This window comes from Stomoxys calcitrans, chromosome 3 (genome assembly GCF_963082655.1).
Source record: "Stomoxys calcitrans chromosome 3, idStoCalc2.1, whole genome shotgun sequence".
Taxonomy (NCBI): domain Eukaryota; kingdom Metazoa; phylum Arthropoda; class Insecta; order Diptera; family Muscidae; genus Stomoxys; species Stomoxys calcitrans.
The window spans coordinates 171,187,325-171,203,877 of NC_081554.1; the positions used below are offsets into that span (position 1 = coordinate 171,187,325).

The 16,553-nt window shown below is 39.5% G+C and overlaps 1 protein-coding gene across 4 annotated transcripts in view; it reads right to left on the reverse strand.

The window, feature by feature from the left end:
• The window catches only part of LOC106087575 (rhoGEF domain-containing protein gxcI), a 41,453-nt gene extending 29,157 nt beyond the window's left edge, over positions 1–12,296 (reverse strand). For 2 of the 4 annotated variants that reach the window (XM_059364803.1, XM_059364800.1), the window contains exon 1: positions 11,296–12,296. In XM_059364803.1, the coding sequence (XP_059220786.1) occupies positions 11,296–11,787 (492 nt within the window). In that variant the 5' untranslated portion in view covers positions 11,788–12,296. The remainder of the gene's footprint in view (positions 1–11,295) is intronic. The other 2 variants (XM_059364802.1, XM_059364801.1) reach the window with 1 other exon arrangement.
• Positions 12,297–16,553: the final 4,257 nt, after the last annotated feature.

Sequence of the window (16,553 nt, forward strand, 5' to 3'; positions counted from 1 at the left end):
AAACCATATTTGGGTCAGATGTTGGGAGGTTTAAAATAACCCATTGTTTTAAATTTCAGCGAAATCGGGTAATAAATAAAGCTTTCATGGGCTTAAGACCCTTAATCGGAGTATCGGTCTATATGGCAGCTATATCTAAATATAGTTCGATGTTAACCATATTTGGGTCAGTTGTCAGGAAGCCTTAAAATACTCACTGTTTCAAATTTCAGCAAAATCGGGTGAAAAACAAAGTTTTTATGGGCATTAGACCCTTAATCGATAAATCGGTCTACATAGCAGCTATATCCAAATATGATCCGATTTGGCCCGTTCAAGAACTTAACCAGCGTGCATCAAAAAGACAAATCTGTGCCAAATTTCAGCTCAATATCTCAATTTTTGAAGGCTTTAGAGTGATTACAATGTGTTGCAAACGGAATGACTAAATGAATATACCCCCTATCCTACGGTGGTGGGTATAAAAACATATCGAGTGTAGCCACTGAGACGCATACATATCTCTATTTGCCTACTGGTTAATATCTCATTCAAGAACTTTCTTAAATCTGGCTATGCCAACATTTCTTTTGTTCTACCAAGGAGAGACACACATCTCCATTTGCTCAATAAACTTACCTACTGGTCATTAAATCTGCCTGTGCATTTTGAGTCTACCTATTTATTTTCCCTTCTTACTGTCTGTTTTTCCGAGGAAACCCTCTTTTTGGGTTTTCTGATATTTTGTCATTTAACGCAACAACAACAACAATCCATCTCTCCTGTGCAGTAAAGTAGAACAACAACAGTACATAGCTATTTTAAACAGGGAAATGCCGCATAAGTGATTTACACCTACTTGATGCTTATGACGCATGAGTGCTGTGTATGGCTTACAATAATGATGACCCTCTTTACTATGTCATATGAACCTGTGATCAAAAATCTTTTATAATCAGCGTGTGCAATTAACAACAAAAAAAGATAATATCGGTGTGTAATTTCATTTTATTTCTTTTAACAAACCCATCACAAATTATGCAGCAGTAATTTTCAGTACAAAATACTCATTCCAGCAACAGGTCTGCTGTACTGAAGTTGCAGAACTACTGCTGAAATAGCACAACTACTGCTGCAATAGCCACAAAATTAACTACTAACAGTCAGCAGACAGTGTATGCTATTTTCAGCAGACAATGATTGCTATTTTCAGCAGATTTTTTTCTTTGAGTGTAGCCACTATCCGCATATAGCCAAAATTTTCAACATCAGCCTTATTTGTGCCCATGGCCCGATGGAAGACAACGGCGAGCAGACCAAGGATATTTTCTACGAGCGCCTAGACGGAGAATATGACCGCTGTCCCACCCATGATATTAAAATCGTTGTGGGAGATTTTAATGTAAAGATAGGGAAGGAAGACATCTTTGGTCGGACAGTCGGAAAATATAGCCTCCGATAATAGGTTGAAGCTAACAGATTTCGCAGCGGCAAAAAAAATGGTAGTTAGCAGCACCAGATTTCAACATTCAAAAAAATCACAAAACCATATGGCTGTGTAGGCAACCGTAGCGCAGACGTTAGCATGTTCGCCTATGACGCTGAACGCCTGGGTTCGAATCCTGGCAAAACCATCAGAAAAAAAATTTTCAGCAGTGGTTTTCCCCTCCTAATGCTGGCAACATATGCCGGGTAAAACTTCTCTCCAAAGAGGTGTGGCACTGCAGCACGCCGTTCGGACTCGGCTTTTAAAAGGAGGACCCTTATCATTGAGCTTAAGCTTGAAAAGTTTGCCCTGTTCCTTCGTGGAATGTTCATAGAAAAATTTGCATTTGCATATGGCTGTCACACGATCTAAACACGAGAAACAAAATTGATCGCATTGTGATGATGGAAGGCATTCATCCAACGCGTTAGATGTACGATCGATGCGTGGAGCAAATATCATAACCATGTTGCAACAAAGATTCGCACTCGTTTGAGTTTGACGAGAAAAGTACGACCTAACACTGCACGGAAGCTAGATATTGACAAGCTGCAAACAAACAGCACTCCTCGTTCCGATGATATAACGGCGCAATCCATTGCCCACTCCATGGAAAATAACGCGAAATCCGTACTTGGGTACCGAAAGCTTTCCCCAAGAAAACCATGGTACGATCAAGAGTGTCGAGATGCTACTGAAGCCAAGAATGCGCCATATAGAGCAGCCCTGCAGTCAGTAGCAACGTAGCAAGATGAAGGGGAGGCATCGAGAAAAAAAGGAGAGAGAAGAAAAGTCTATTATGCAGAAAGATGTCCTGTACAATTTCCTCAATTTGCTCTCACACTCACGTCTTTCCATTTCAGAATGAAGACCGAAAATTCTACCAAAAAATCAAACAGCAAACCGATGGCTTTGGTACGGGCACATCCTCCTATAGAGACAAAGAAGGAAACCGGTAACCAATACAGTTAGTGTGCTGAGAATATGGAAAGAACATTTTACCCAGCTGCTAATTTTCGATGTTGGCGGCGAAGAGGATACCGCAGAATCAATCTCTAATGATGGTATAGAATATTCACCTCCTAGTCAGAGAAAGGTCCAAGTAGCTGTGAAGCTAGAAGAACGCATACCCGATGATTGGAACCTCAGCATACTATGTCCCGTACACAAGAAAGGAGACAAGACGGAATGTGCCAACTACAGACGTATAAGTCTCCTTCGCATTGCATACAAGATACTCTCGAGCGTACTGTGTGAAAGATTAAAACCTAAAGTCAATGAGATAATTGGTCCCTATCAATTCCGCTTTAGACCTGGTAAATCAACATGGACCAGATATTCACACTGCGCCAAATCGTGGAAAAGACCCGAGAAGGACAAATCAACACCTATCATCTCTTTTTTGACTACAAAGCCGCTTTCAACACCCCTTTACGTTCAAAGGCATTTCATGCCATGTCTGAGTTTGGTTTCCCTGCAAAATTACTAAGACTCTGCAGGATGACACTTGCTGATTCGCATTCATCAGTAAGAATAGGATAGAATCTCTCCAAATCATTCAATTCCTAATGCGATTTTAGACAAGGAGAGAGCCTATCGTGTGATCTCTTTAATATCCTGCTGGAGAAGATTATACGAGATGCAGATGTGAGTAGATATGGCACACTACTAACAAGAGAACACATGCTACTGGCCTATGCCGACGACATCGATATCATAGGTCGGTCACCAGAAGTTGTAACAGCAGCCTTGAAAGGATCGAAAGAGAGTTAGTCTGGCAATAAATGGAGATAAAACGAAATGGATGAAATGGAGAAAGTTTGGAACCACATTTTTGACATAGTCAGCAACTTTATCTATCTAGGCACCGCCGTAGCCGAAACGAATGACACCAGTTTCTAAATAAAGCGATGAATAATACTGTCAAACAGATGCTACTGTGGATTGAGTAAGCAGTTTAGAAAGAGAAGAAGATCACATTATACAAGCCACGGATACTAAGCGTGTTGTTATATGGTTCCGAGGCTTGTGAAAGGAAACGAGGCAGTACTTGGAGTGTTTGAGAGAAAGTTTCTTAGTAAAATTTATGGAACAGTTTGCATTGATGGGGAGTATCGGCGTCGTATGAACCACGAACTGTATGACGATGTTAGCATAGTTAAACGTATCAAAATACAACGATTGCGTTGGCTAGGTAATGTTGTCAGAATGGAAAAATCAAGTGGTGAGAGACACCTGGAAATTTGGTGTCAGAAGTTATAGAAAGAGCGCAGAAGATCGAAGAGTTTGGTAAGCTATTCAACGTTCGGCTAATGGGACTAATGTTCTGCCATAGCCAATTAAAGTAAAGTAATATTTTCGTCCATACATAACCTGATATAGCTGCCATATAAACCGGTCTGAGATCATGACTTCTTGAGCCTCTAGAGGGCGCAATTCTCATCCGATTTGGAAGAAATTTTGTACAACGGCTTCTCTCATGACCTTTAACATACGTGTTTAATATGGTTTGAATCGAGAGTTATCTTACCGTTGATCTGAATAATCTGAATCGAACTATATCCATATATATGTGGCCTCGTATGTAAAAGGCCACCGTAGCGCAAAGGTTAACATGTCTGGCTATGGCGGTGACAGCCTGGGTTCGTATCCTGGCGAGAACACAAGCAAAACATATCTCCTCCTAATGCTGGCGACATTTGTGGGGTACTGAAGCTTATCATTGAGCTTAAAACTTAAATCGGACAGCACTCATTGATGCGAGCGTTGCCTTTTATATTTCGGGATTGGACAACCCTTGTGTTGCAATCTGCCAACTGACAGCTCTATCGTTAAGCTTGACATTTTTAAGGTTATGCGTACTCAGAACATTTTGACATATGAGCGCTTTTTGTGTATTTTACAGTAACTCATAAGATTCATATTTCCCAAAAAATGGTATTAAATCGTGAACGTTTTCGTGCGATTATTATACCCACCACCGAAGGATGGGGGTATATTCATTTTGTCATTCCGTTTGCAACACATCGAAATATCCATTTCCGACCCTATAAAGTATATATATTCTTGATCAGCGTAAACATCTAAGACGATCTAGACATGTCCGTCCGTCTGTCTGTTGAAATCACGCTGCAGTCTTCAAAAATAGAGATATTGAGCTGAAACTTTGCACAGAGTCTTTTTTTGTTCATAAGCAGGTTAAGTTCGAAGATGAGCTATATAGGACTATACCTTGATATAGTCCCCATATAGACCGATCCTCCGATTTAGGGTTTTTGGCCCATAAAAGTCACATTTATTATCCGATTTTGCTGAAATTTGAGATAGTAAGTTGTGTTAGGCCCTTCGACATCCTTCGTCTATTTGGCCCAGATCGGTCCAGATTTGGATATAGCTGCCATATAGACCGATCCTCAGATTTACGGTCTTAGGCCCATTAAAGCCACATTTATTATCCGATTTTGCTGAAATTTGGGACAGTGAGTTGTGTTAGGCCCTTCAACATCCTTCGCTAATTTGGCCCAGATCGGTTCAGATTTGGATATAGCTGCCATATGGACCGATCTTCCGATTTAGGGTCTTAGGCCCATAAAAGCCACATTTATTATCCGATTTTGCTGAAATTTGGGACAGTGAGTTCTGCTAGGCCCCTCGACATCCTTCGTCAATTTGGTCCAGATCGGTCCAGATTTGGACATGGCTGCCATATGGACCGATCTCTCGATTTAAGGTTTTTTGCCCATAAAAGGCGCATTTATTGTCCGATGTCGCCGAAATTTGGGACAGTGAGTTATATTTGGCTCTTCGACATCTTTCGTCAATTTGGCTCAGATCGGTCCAGATTTGGATATAGCTGTCATATAGACCAATCCTCCGATTTAGCGTCTTAGGCCCATAAAAGGCGCATTTATTGTTCGATGTCGCCGAAATTTGGGACATTGAGTTAGGTTAAACCCCATGACATAGTTCTGCATTATGGCACAGATCGGTCAAGATTTGGATATAGCTGCCATATAGACCGATCCTCAGATTTAGGGTCTTAGGCCCATAAAAGCCACATTTATTATCCGATTTTGCTGAAATTTGGGACAGTGAGTTGTGTTGGGCCCTTCGACATCCTTCATCAATTTCACTCAGATCGATGAAGATTTGGATATAGCTGCCATATAGACCGATACCTCGATTTAAAGTCTTGGCCCCAAAAAAGACGAATTTATAATCCGATATAACTGAAATTTGACACATTGACTTATATTAGACTTTTCGACATCCATGTTGTATATGGTTCAGATCGGGTTATTTTTACTTATTAGTATTTAGTCCAAATCAGATCATATTGTATTTCCATGTAACTGCTATGGGACATAAGGTATGCAATTTTCTTCGGATTTTGTTGAAAGGTGGTTTACATATATACCCGAGGTGGTGGGTATCGAAAGTTCGGTCCGGCCGAACTTAACGCCTTTTTACTTGTTTTTTTTTTATAACTTTCAACGTGGATTAACTCAACAACAGTGCATCGAAGAACTTAATTAAATTTTTTGCGTTAAAGCTCCATCAAGGACCAGTGTTTATCGATGGTATGGTAAATTCAACCGAGATCGTAGTTCACTCCAAGACGGATTTTCGTGAAGGTTGTCCAAAATTAGTTGTTGTTTCAAAAACCATTGATGCTGTGCGCCAACTGATATTGCAAGAATCATCATGTGACCCTGTCGCGAGATTGAGACAACCTTAGGCATTAGTGGGACCAGCATACGTTCAATATAGCATAAACATTTGACCGTCAAAAAAATCTGTTGAAAAAAATGCTCCAAAAATACGAAACAACTGCATTTTTGAGCACTCAAAACATCGATTTGATGAGCCATCCGCCGTATAGACTAACTTGGCACCGAATGATTTCTTTTTATTCCCATATGAAAAAAATAAAATTAGAGATCAACGTTTCTCGATATCTGAAGAAGCGGTTGATGCGTTCAGATTGCATGTTTTGGACATACCTCAATCAGAGTGGCAAAAGTGCTTCAACAATTGGTTCAAACGCATGCAAAAGTGTATGCATCTTAATGGGAAATATGGTTGCCCAAGAAGTAATTGCGGATTTTCAATATAGTCGGCGTTGACAAATTTTTTCACAGCTTGTGACTCTGTAATTGCATTCTTTCTTCTGTCAGTTATAGCTGTTACTTTTAGCTTGCTTTAGAAAAAAAGTGTAAAAAAGTATATTTGATTAAAGTTCATTCTAAGTTTTAATAAAAAATGCATTTACTTTCTTTTAAAAAATCCGCAATGACTTTTTGGGCAACCCAATATTTTGTAAAACAACGAAGTGACTTTAAATGATAAATACTTGTTTTTGTGTTCTCTTATTCCGAAATATAAAAGGCAAGCACCTCGTAGTAGTAGTATTCCATGTTATAACTTCTCTCCAAAGAAGGTGCCACCATTCGGACTCAGCTACTAAAAGGAGGACCCTTATCGTTGAGCTTAAACTTGAATCGTATAGCACTTATTTCTAAGTGAGAAGTCAATTCCTTAGTGGAATGTTTACGAGCAAATTTGCAATTCGCTTCTGTCACTATAATCGGCCACCTTGAGACTGCCACTATAACCTAACCTAAACTAGAGCGTTGAGAATGGTTAATGGTTCATAATGTAATTGAAACGCCTAATTGGTTCATATGTAATTGAACCGATCATTCTATTTGATTTCTTAAGACCTTAGTCTCAACTGGTTAAACCTTAATTACACTTATTACCTCCAATATCGTAAGCAAACACTGTCGGGGAAAATGCTCAAACTGATATTTCATTTTTAATTGGATTGAAACTTAGAATGCAAAGTACACATTTGTTTTCTGTTGCCATACTACATACCGCTCAGATAGTTCATTACATTGACACAGCCCCTATATCATCCTATCGTAAGGCACTAAAAGCCTGAATTTTTGCCGGAAGTTGCTATGTGAAGTATTCTTATGACCTCTTACACACAAATGCACCAAATATGGCTTGGATAGGCTCATAAGTAGATATAACCCCAAAATGAACCAATCATAGGATTTGACTTCAGGAACCCTTAGAAGCTTAAAATTTGTATACCGCACAACACTAATTTCATCCGATACGGTCTTGTAGGACTTAGAAGCCATACTTTTGGTTCGATCTTCATAAAATTTGGCGTGAGATGTTTAATTTGAAGTCCTAGTATGTAAAATTTCATTGAAAACGGTTCGAGTTATCGCAGCTATATCCAAATCTGAACCGATCTGGTCCAAATTAAAGAGGGCTGTCGAAGGGCCCAACACAATTCACTGTCCCAAATTTCGGTGACATCGGACAATAAATGCGCCTTTTATGGGCCCAAAACTTTAAATCGAGAGATCGCTCTATATGGCAGCTATATCCCAATCTGGATCGATCTGAGCCAAATTGAAGAAGGATTTCGGGTGGCCTAGCACAACACACAGTCCCAAATTTCAGCAAAATCGGATAATAAATGTGGCCTTTATGGGCCTAAGATCTAAATCGAGAGATCGATCTATATGGCAGCTATATCCAAATCTGAACCGATCTGGGCCAAATTGAAGAAGGATGTCGAAGGGCCTAACATAACTCACTGTCCCACATTTCAGCAAAATTGGATAATAAATGTGGCTTATATGGGCCTAAGACCCTAAATCGGCGGATCGGTCTATATCGGACTATATCTTGATATAACCCCCATATATCAAGATATAGTCCGATATAGCCCATCTTCCAACTTAACCTGCTAATAGACAAAAGAAGAATATGTGCAAAGCGTGAAGAAGAACAGACGGACGGACAGACAAGAACGGACATGTCTAGATCGTCTTAGATTTTTACGCTGATCAAGATTATATATTCTTTATAGGGTCGGAAATGGATATTTCGATGTGTTGCAAACGGAATGACAAAATGAGTACACCCCCATCCTTCGGTGGCGGGTTTAAAACGGGTCCAAGTAAATGGGGACCGTGACGACCCCAAACACCCAAAAATAAATTTTTTGGAGGGCTCGAATGAAAGATATTGAGGAATACGAATGTGGTATAAAATCTTGGGTTCAAGTATCCAAGGGGTCGCTCAACCCCAAATACTGCTACAAACAGACGTATTGGACGTACATATCAATAAAAGAACTCAAATGAAAGGTATTCGGGAGTAGACAACGAATATGACATAAAACATGAGGTTCAAGAAATATATGGTCGCCTCATCCCCGATATGCCGCTGAAATGGGAATATTACTCGATCATAGCTTGAAGAAACTCAAATCAAAGGCATTTTAGAGCAGATTACGAATATGACATTAAACTTTGTGTCCAAGAATCTAGGTGGTGCTTTTGCGCCTCAAATAGGTTGTTTGACCCATTGAAACAGTGGGGAATCAGGTGATAGATTTTTTTGAGTAGAGTGTGTCATTAAAATTTTTGCTCAAGTGGCAGATGGGGGGTGGAGCACAACCCTCATATAGACACCCTCCACCAAACGGCTGTATATACCAATCATAACAATATGGGGTTAAATTAAAGGTATAAGGTTGATATCTGATATCTTTATTATACTCATGTATCTAGCGGACCATATCACCCCAAAACAGTCAATCATTCATAATGACCTAACAGGACACTGTAAGATTTAATTAATGTGTGGGGACACAAGTAAATGTAGGACGCCATACCCCAAAAATACTCCGGTCAGACTTCGTAGCCTTAAAAGACTACTACCAGTTGAACCCCAAACTGTTCCGGACTGGTCACCTAGAAGAAGTGAATCGCCCTAAGCCGACCCAAAGTCAGCATACAAAAGTATGCACTAAACATACAACAGGACGATATATACAAACACAAATAGGACACGGCAGGCCTCACGGGCTACGCCACACATATCTGGATCAACATGGGACTCACAATCAACACAACCACAACAGCTACGGGAACCAACAATGGGCAAACGCCGCTGCATCAACATGGGCAAGGCAGGTGCCAGGCCATGTCATGCGCAGTACCAAATCACTCTGTCGCGCCAGTACAGCAACACCTTGTTATGGATAACTAGCGTGTATTCATCCCTCCACTAAGTCTTGTCCGTCTCCTAAGAAATACTTCCCGGGAAAAAGTGGCCAGCCTTGCAACAGTCGTCTCGTCTTCAAGTGCCCTTCTGAAATCCCACATCGCCTCGCTAATCCCCATCGAGCCTAAATCTCTAATGTCTGCAAATTCCTCTGATGCAAAAATGCCTTAAAGAAACCATGTCCCGTCAGTATGAAGCCCAGACTTAGGCCGAAACCAAAGTCCGGGCGGTCTCGTACGAACGTCGCGTCACGAATAAATTCGTAAGTCACCCGACCATTACCACTGTTCGTCCATCTAGTTCTCCACCTATTATCAAGACGCTATAAAAGGAGTGCCTTGAGCCGCCTTACATCCCCATCTGCAAGCTCAGAAGCGGTGAGCTAATCCTCACGCACTAATGGAATTCCCTTTTTCACACTATACAGAACGGCCATGTAACTCACGAGTAAATCAAGCGGCAGCGCACCAAGCAATACCCGAGTGCATCTGTCTAAACAGTCCTACACATCAAGCAATCCAGCATTGCCACCCTCTGACAAGAGAGGATCTTAGGTTAGGTAAGGTTTAAGTGGCAGTCTGCCATCAAACTCACTCCGTCCATTGTGATACTACAGGAACAGAAGAAGGAAGTGCCGTCTAGTTCCTACCGTTGAACCATCCAGATCGCTTTAAAAAGCCCAATAACTTGCGAATGTTTAAATCCGCTAAATCAGACAGGTTCTTAAAGTAATGAGGACCTAAAGTGGAACTCCTTCTGACTGCTAGTGCAGAACACACACACAAAAGTTGTTCTATAGTCTCTTCTTCTTCGATATATGTATATCGGTTCAAATTTAGATAGAGCTCCCACTTATATCTTTCATTCGATATCACCTTTTAAGGTTGTAGAAGCTACAATTTTGGTCCTTAACAAAATTTTGTTTGAGGTTTTTTCTTTGACGTCCCAGTATGTGTACAAAATTTCATTAAAATCAGTCAAGATTTACATATAGCTCCCAAATATATCTTCTATCCGATATAATCATTTAAGGATGTAGTAGCCACCATTAGGATCCTATTGTAACAAAATCCTACAACGTTTGCGGGGTATCTCTTTTTAGGCAAATAAAGAATAATGGATAAGAATTCTTATGCTATTGGAGCTACATCAAGATATAGTTCGATTCGGACCATGAAAGAATTGAATGTTGGAGACCATAGTAGAAGTCATTGGGTAACATTTCAGTCCATTCGGATAAGAATTGGGTCTTGTAGGGGGTCAAGAAGCCAAATCAGGAGATCGGTTTATATGGGCGTTATATCAGGTTATAGATCCATTTGGACCGCACTTGGCACAGTTTTTCACGATAACTTTTTTGAAACTCTACAAAAATTTCACTGTTAACATAATACTTTCATAAAATGTTTATCATAAGTAATGAGAGAGAATATCTTAATTTTTCTTCAAAATCTATTATAAAAATTTAATCGTTAAAATATGTCAATTTTCCCTAATGCAAACATTTGAATAATTTGTTCTTTGTTTCGGAACTACATTGAGTTATTCTCCTTTATTGCCAAATTATCTACACATTTTCCCTCAAACACGACTCTGTTTCCCACATTGGCATCCCTATCAAAGATCGTGTGTTCTTTGAAAAAAAAAGAGCTGAAACTCACTTCTTAAATATTTCATTGCGTTTTGTTTTTGTTGTATTTGCCCCATTCATACGAGTACTCTCCCCTTACCTGTGTTGGCGCATCCAATTGTATGGCATGCAGCTGTTGTGAGCTGCCGCTCTCCGCTTGTTGTGTTGGAGTACGTGGTCGAGAGATGGCTCCCGCTGCAGCAGCAGCGCCAGCAGAGATTCTCTTGGGATTGTTTGGTGGTGGTATGGGTGATGGTGTTAACCTGTTTGTTGGCGTTGGCGCAATGCCAACGTCGGCAGCATTACTTGCATTCATGCGACTCTCGTTATCGTTGTGAATGGAATGATTGTTGCTGCTGCTATTGGTGTTGTTGTTGTTGTTATTGGCGGCATTGGTGGTGGTGGTACCTAAAATACCTTCATTGACGTCGTCATCAAATTTAACCCAATTTTCTTTATTCACATTTTTTGTTGTTGTTTCCATTGCATTTGGGTTACCACTGCTGTGTGCAATATTTTCATTGCTTACACTGAGATCAACATCCTGCAAAGGATGTTGAGTAACGGTATGACTTGAATCACTGGAGGACATGATCACAACACAAACAATGCGAGGGTGATGAGATTAAAAGCAATAATTTCTTTTCTCTAATACAAAAGCGGAGAAAGGGCAAAAACCCGTGTGATGTGTATATGTGTAATTTTTGGGTTGGTTTAATTTCAATAGAAATTTATTTTTAGAAAATTTTTAGAACTTTTTTTAATTTTCTTTTTGAATATTATTATGGATTTCATTACACTTTTTTATAATAAAAATTTTGGGTCATTTTCTTTTGCAATTGCTGTTGTATAATTTGTTAAAATTCTTGTTAAATATTTTTGCTGATTCTATTTTTGGTTTTTAACACTTAATTTATTTTATTCGCTCTGTAGTTGTTGTTTTGCTGTTTTGCTTTTTGGTAACGAACGTTTTTAACGTTTCACCCGCTTACAAATTTTTAGCCGTATTTTTCTACTCAAAGTGTCGAAAAGCAACTGAAATTTTATTTTTAAGTCACACCCAGCTTTAGAGGCAGCTTGAGTTTTGTGTTTTTTTTTTTTTTTTTTTTGTTTTTCCTTCGTTTTTTTTTTTTTTTTTTGTTCAGACGTCGAACTGTTATTTTGTTGTTGTTTTCGATTCGTTACCTAACTCAAGCTTTGTGGCCAAGAGCCAAGACCAGTGAGCCCGTTTGCTTGCTAGCCAGTCAGCCAGCACTCACATACACGTTGTTGTGAACTCACACATTGGCAAATTGGCTTTTTTTCTGTGGTGCTCATTTCAGTTTAGTGCGTTTTTTGACAGTCTACTGGCAAGCTGACTCTCCCCACTGTGGTCGATTACTCTCTGTATTAGCATTAAGGTAAACCGTTAAATAGGTTTTTTGGTTTTTTTTTTTTGCTTCTTCCTCTCGTGAGTGTGTTTTCTTACCGCTCTCCCAATTAACGTTTATTATCATTCCCATATTTTGCATACACAATACGGCCACTGATGTTAAGTAGAAGTATAGGGTTGCCAAGTCAAGAGGGTTTAAGGGATAGTTAATACAAAGAGATAAGACAAAGGGAATGTATACTATGCATAAAGAAGCAAGTATTGTGTTAAACAAAATAGTGTGTCTATGACTTTAACTCGAAGAATCAGTTTGCATATCGCTAAAGTCATACCAAACAATTTCAGTTACCCTGGACACTAGCAATTGAGTAAATGGTTTTCGGTTTTAACGCCCTTATTGCCACTTAACTTACTGTTAGCACGGTTATAATCGCGGGTAAAGCGTGATCGTTTGTATCTCTTCCTGGAGGACCAAGTTGTTATCAAGCAAGCGATAAAAGAGCCAACACTCTGAATCTACAATGAAGACAGTCATTACTTTTGTTTCCCTATATTGCCATCTTCCCTTCCCTTTCATTTTTCATTTCATTTCATTTGGATTTGTGTTTCCCACTCGACTTGAATTGGGGTCTCATGTATTTGCCCCGACACCTTTGTAGATCCATCCCGTTTCCATATTGACAAATCAAAATATTATAGACGTACCCCTTCTCAAGGGAAAGGATTATAGATGTACCCCTTCCCAAGGGAAAGAATAACAGAAGTATCCTTCCCCAAGGGAAAGGATTATAGAATTAGCCTTTCCCAAGAGAAAAGATTGTAGAAGTAACCTATCAAGGACAGGATTATATAAGTAGCCTTTCCCAAGGGAATGGATTGAAGAAGTAGCCTTTCCCAAGGGAAAGGATTATAGAAGTAACCTTTCCCTAGGATAGGATTATATAAGTACCCTTTCTCTTGGGAAAGAATTGGAGAAGTACCCTTTCCCAAAGGAAAGGATTGGAGAAGCACCCTTTCCCAAGGGAAAGGATAATGGAAGTACCATTTCCCAAGGTAAAGGATTATAAAGTACCCTTTCCAAAGGCAAACGGGTGCTGAAACTACACTTTCCGATGGGAAAAAGTCCTACAGCTGCCTCTTCGCAAGGGAATGGGTTATGGAATGACTATTTCCCAAGAAAAAGGATTTGGAAACTACACAAACCAATGGAAAAGGGGCGTAAAATTACCCTATGCCAAGGGAAAGGTATATAGAAGAGCCATTTTCCAAGGGAACGTTTTATAGTAGAACTTTTTCCCAAGGGCAAGGGTTATAGAAGGACCATTTCTCAACAGAAAGGTAATAGAAGGGCCGTTTCCAAAGCAAAAAGTTATAGAAGGAAAAAAGGTTATAAAAGTTCCCTTTCCCAAGGAATTATTGGGCTACCCTATCGCAAGGAAAAAGGGTTAAAACACTACCCTTTCCCGAGGCAAAGGGTTAAAATCTTACCCTTTCCCGAGGAAAAGGTTAAATATCGTACCCTTTTCCAAGGTAAAGGGTTAAAACTAGCCTTTCCCGATGGAAAGGTTTAAAACACAACTCTTTCCAAAGGGAAAAGGTTAAAACGCTACCCTTTCCCAAGAGAAAAGGTTAAAACAATACCCTTTCCCGAAGAAAAGGGTTAAAACAATACACTTTCCCAAGGAAAAAGGTTAAAATATTACCCTTTTCCATGGAAAAGAGTTTTAAAACAAGCCCTTCCCGTGAGAAAGGCTTATAAGACAACCCTATTCCCTTCACAAGGGATAGGGTTATAAAACTACTACTTAATAACGGAAAGGGTTAAAAACTACCCCTTTTGTGAAGGACAGGGATATAAAACAACCCCTTCACAAGGGATAGTGTTATAAAACCACCCCTTCTAAAACTAGCCTTTCTTAAGGGAAGGGGTATAAAGCTAACCGTTCCTACCCCAAAGAGTTACAATACTGCCCTTTCCCAAGAAGAAGAAGTTTGTAATCTATTTCGCCGTATTTTCAACACAGGCTTGGGAGATTGTGTGGCCAGAAGGCTGATAACAAGGCGAACACCTCAAGGAGGTATGTTCTCCTCGAATCTTTAGAGCTTCGTGTTTAACGAAGTCCTTTTAAATCTCAACAGGGATAGTACTCATATTTAGATACACAAGCTTTGTGCTACTAGACAAAGGAAAGTTTCTGTCGAGATAATGGAAGGGTTGAGCACTAACTCAAGGAGAACGGAGCTGGTGCTCTTCACGTGGAGATATTAGATACCACATTTTTAAAAACCGTCTTTGGACGGGATCACATACCTATAAAAAAGGTCTCAAATGCTCTGAGCACCCTTTTATACTACAGGAGGATTTTCATTTAGTGGGGTGTTTTCCCAAAGGTAATTTACAGGAAGTTGACTGCCATGGTGATACCAGTGTTAATAAATGGGACACTAGTATGCTGGAAGACTGTGGAAAGACATACTCGTACCTGAAAGCTCCAGAAGGTGCAACGACTTCTCTTTGTCGGAATCACGGGCTTTAAGATGCAAAGCTATTTGGAATCGACACGTTTTTATGTTAGGTTTGAGTGGTAGTCTGCTTTCAGACTCACTTAGACGCTTTCGTCCATTTTGACACCACATGAGCAGGAGAAGCAAGATGCCTTCTAGTTCCTTCCTTTGCCACCATCCATCAGTTTGTTTTGTGGACAGTACCGAATATATATCACAATAGATAGCATATTCAGTATCGCTTTCAAATTTCTCATTTTTTGAGGACTTGTCTAAATTAGCGGATGTGACCAGAGGAAAGTTGTTGGACCTTTAACTTGAATATTTTATCTATTGAGATATATATTCGGTACTGTCCACAAATAAAACTGATCTTCTTGAGCCCCTGGATGCCGCAATTTGTGTCCGTTTTGGCTAAAATAATGCACGTGGTGTTTTCTTTTGATTTCTAACAACTGTGCAAAGTCCGGTCCAAATCGGTCCATAACCTGATATAGCTCCCATATAAACCGATCTCCCGATTTGACTTCTTGAGCACCTGGAGCCTCAATGTTTATCCGATTTGGCTATGACTTCCAAAAACTGTGCCAAGTACGGCCAAAAACAGTCTATGACCTGATATTGCTCTCATATAAATGGGTCTCAGGATCATCCTTGTTTTGTTCCTAGAAGCTTCAATTTTTGCTGGTTTGACAGAAGTTTGGTATGTAGAATAAAATTATGCCCTACAACTTAATTTATGTTGTATACATTTTTAGCAGAAACCATGGTGGTGGGTTCCCAAGATTCGGCCTGGCCGAACTTAGTAGGCTTTTACTTGTTTTTATAGACATGTGTCTACATTTATGTTCGATGATATAAGAGCTCGCTTTAATCGAAAGAGTTGCACATTTATACGAAGTTCCATTTTTCGTATTAAATTTTTCGTACATACCACACGATGTGTACAACTGTCATAGTTGCTATCTAGGAAAATATATAAGACAATACATATCGTGTGATATTAGCCTTAGCATATTTTTACTTGTTTAACCAATTATTCATTGTATTTTTTATTGTTCCCATATTTTTTATTGCTAGTTGATATTCAGGGAGAAATTATCCTTATCTGTAACAGTGGAAACTCTTAACTGCATTCAGCTAATATATGTGTAAATATTTCCTATCACACTAGTTTAAGTGCGACTATCAAAGTAGGTATTCAATATTTATTTACCTTACTGGTTATGCCCTTACTGCTGCTGTTGTCAGCGATGTTTGTTGTGTGCTTGTTTGGCAATCACATTTTTGGTGAGCAGCCAGTTAGTGGGGGCGGGGAGGGGGTCGCCACTGTTCTCTAATTTCAAAATAGAGCCTGTTGTTGTGGTTTGTGGCATATTTGTATTGTGTTAATTTTATCGTTTTTATGGTCTACTCACATTGTATACAAAACGTCTTCTTAACGTTTAAACGTTTCTTCTATACGTTTCCCTTCACTGTTA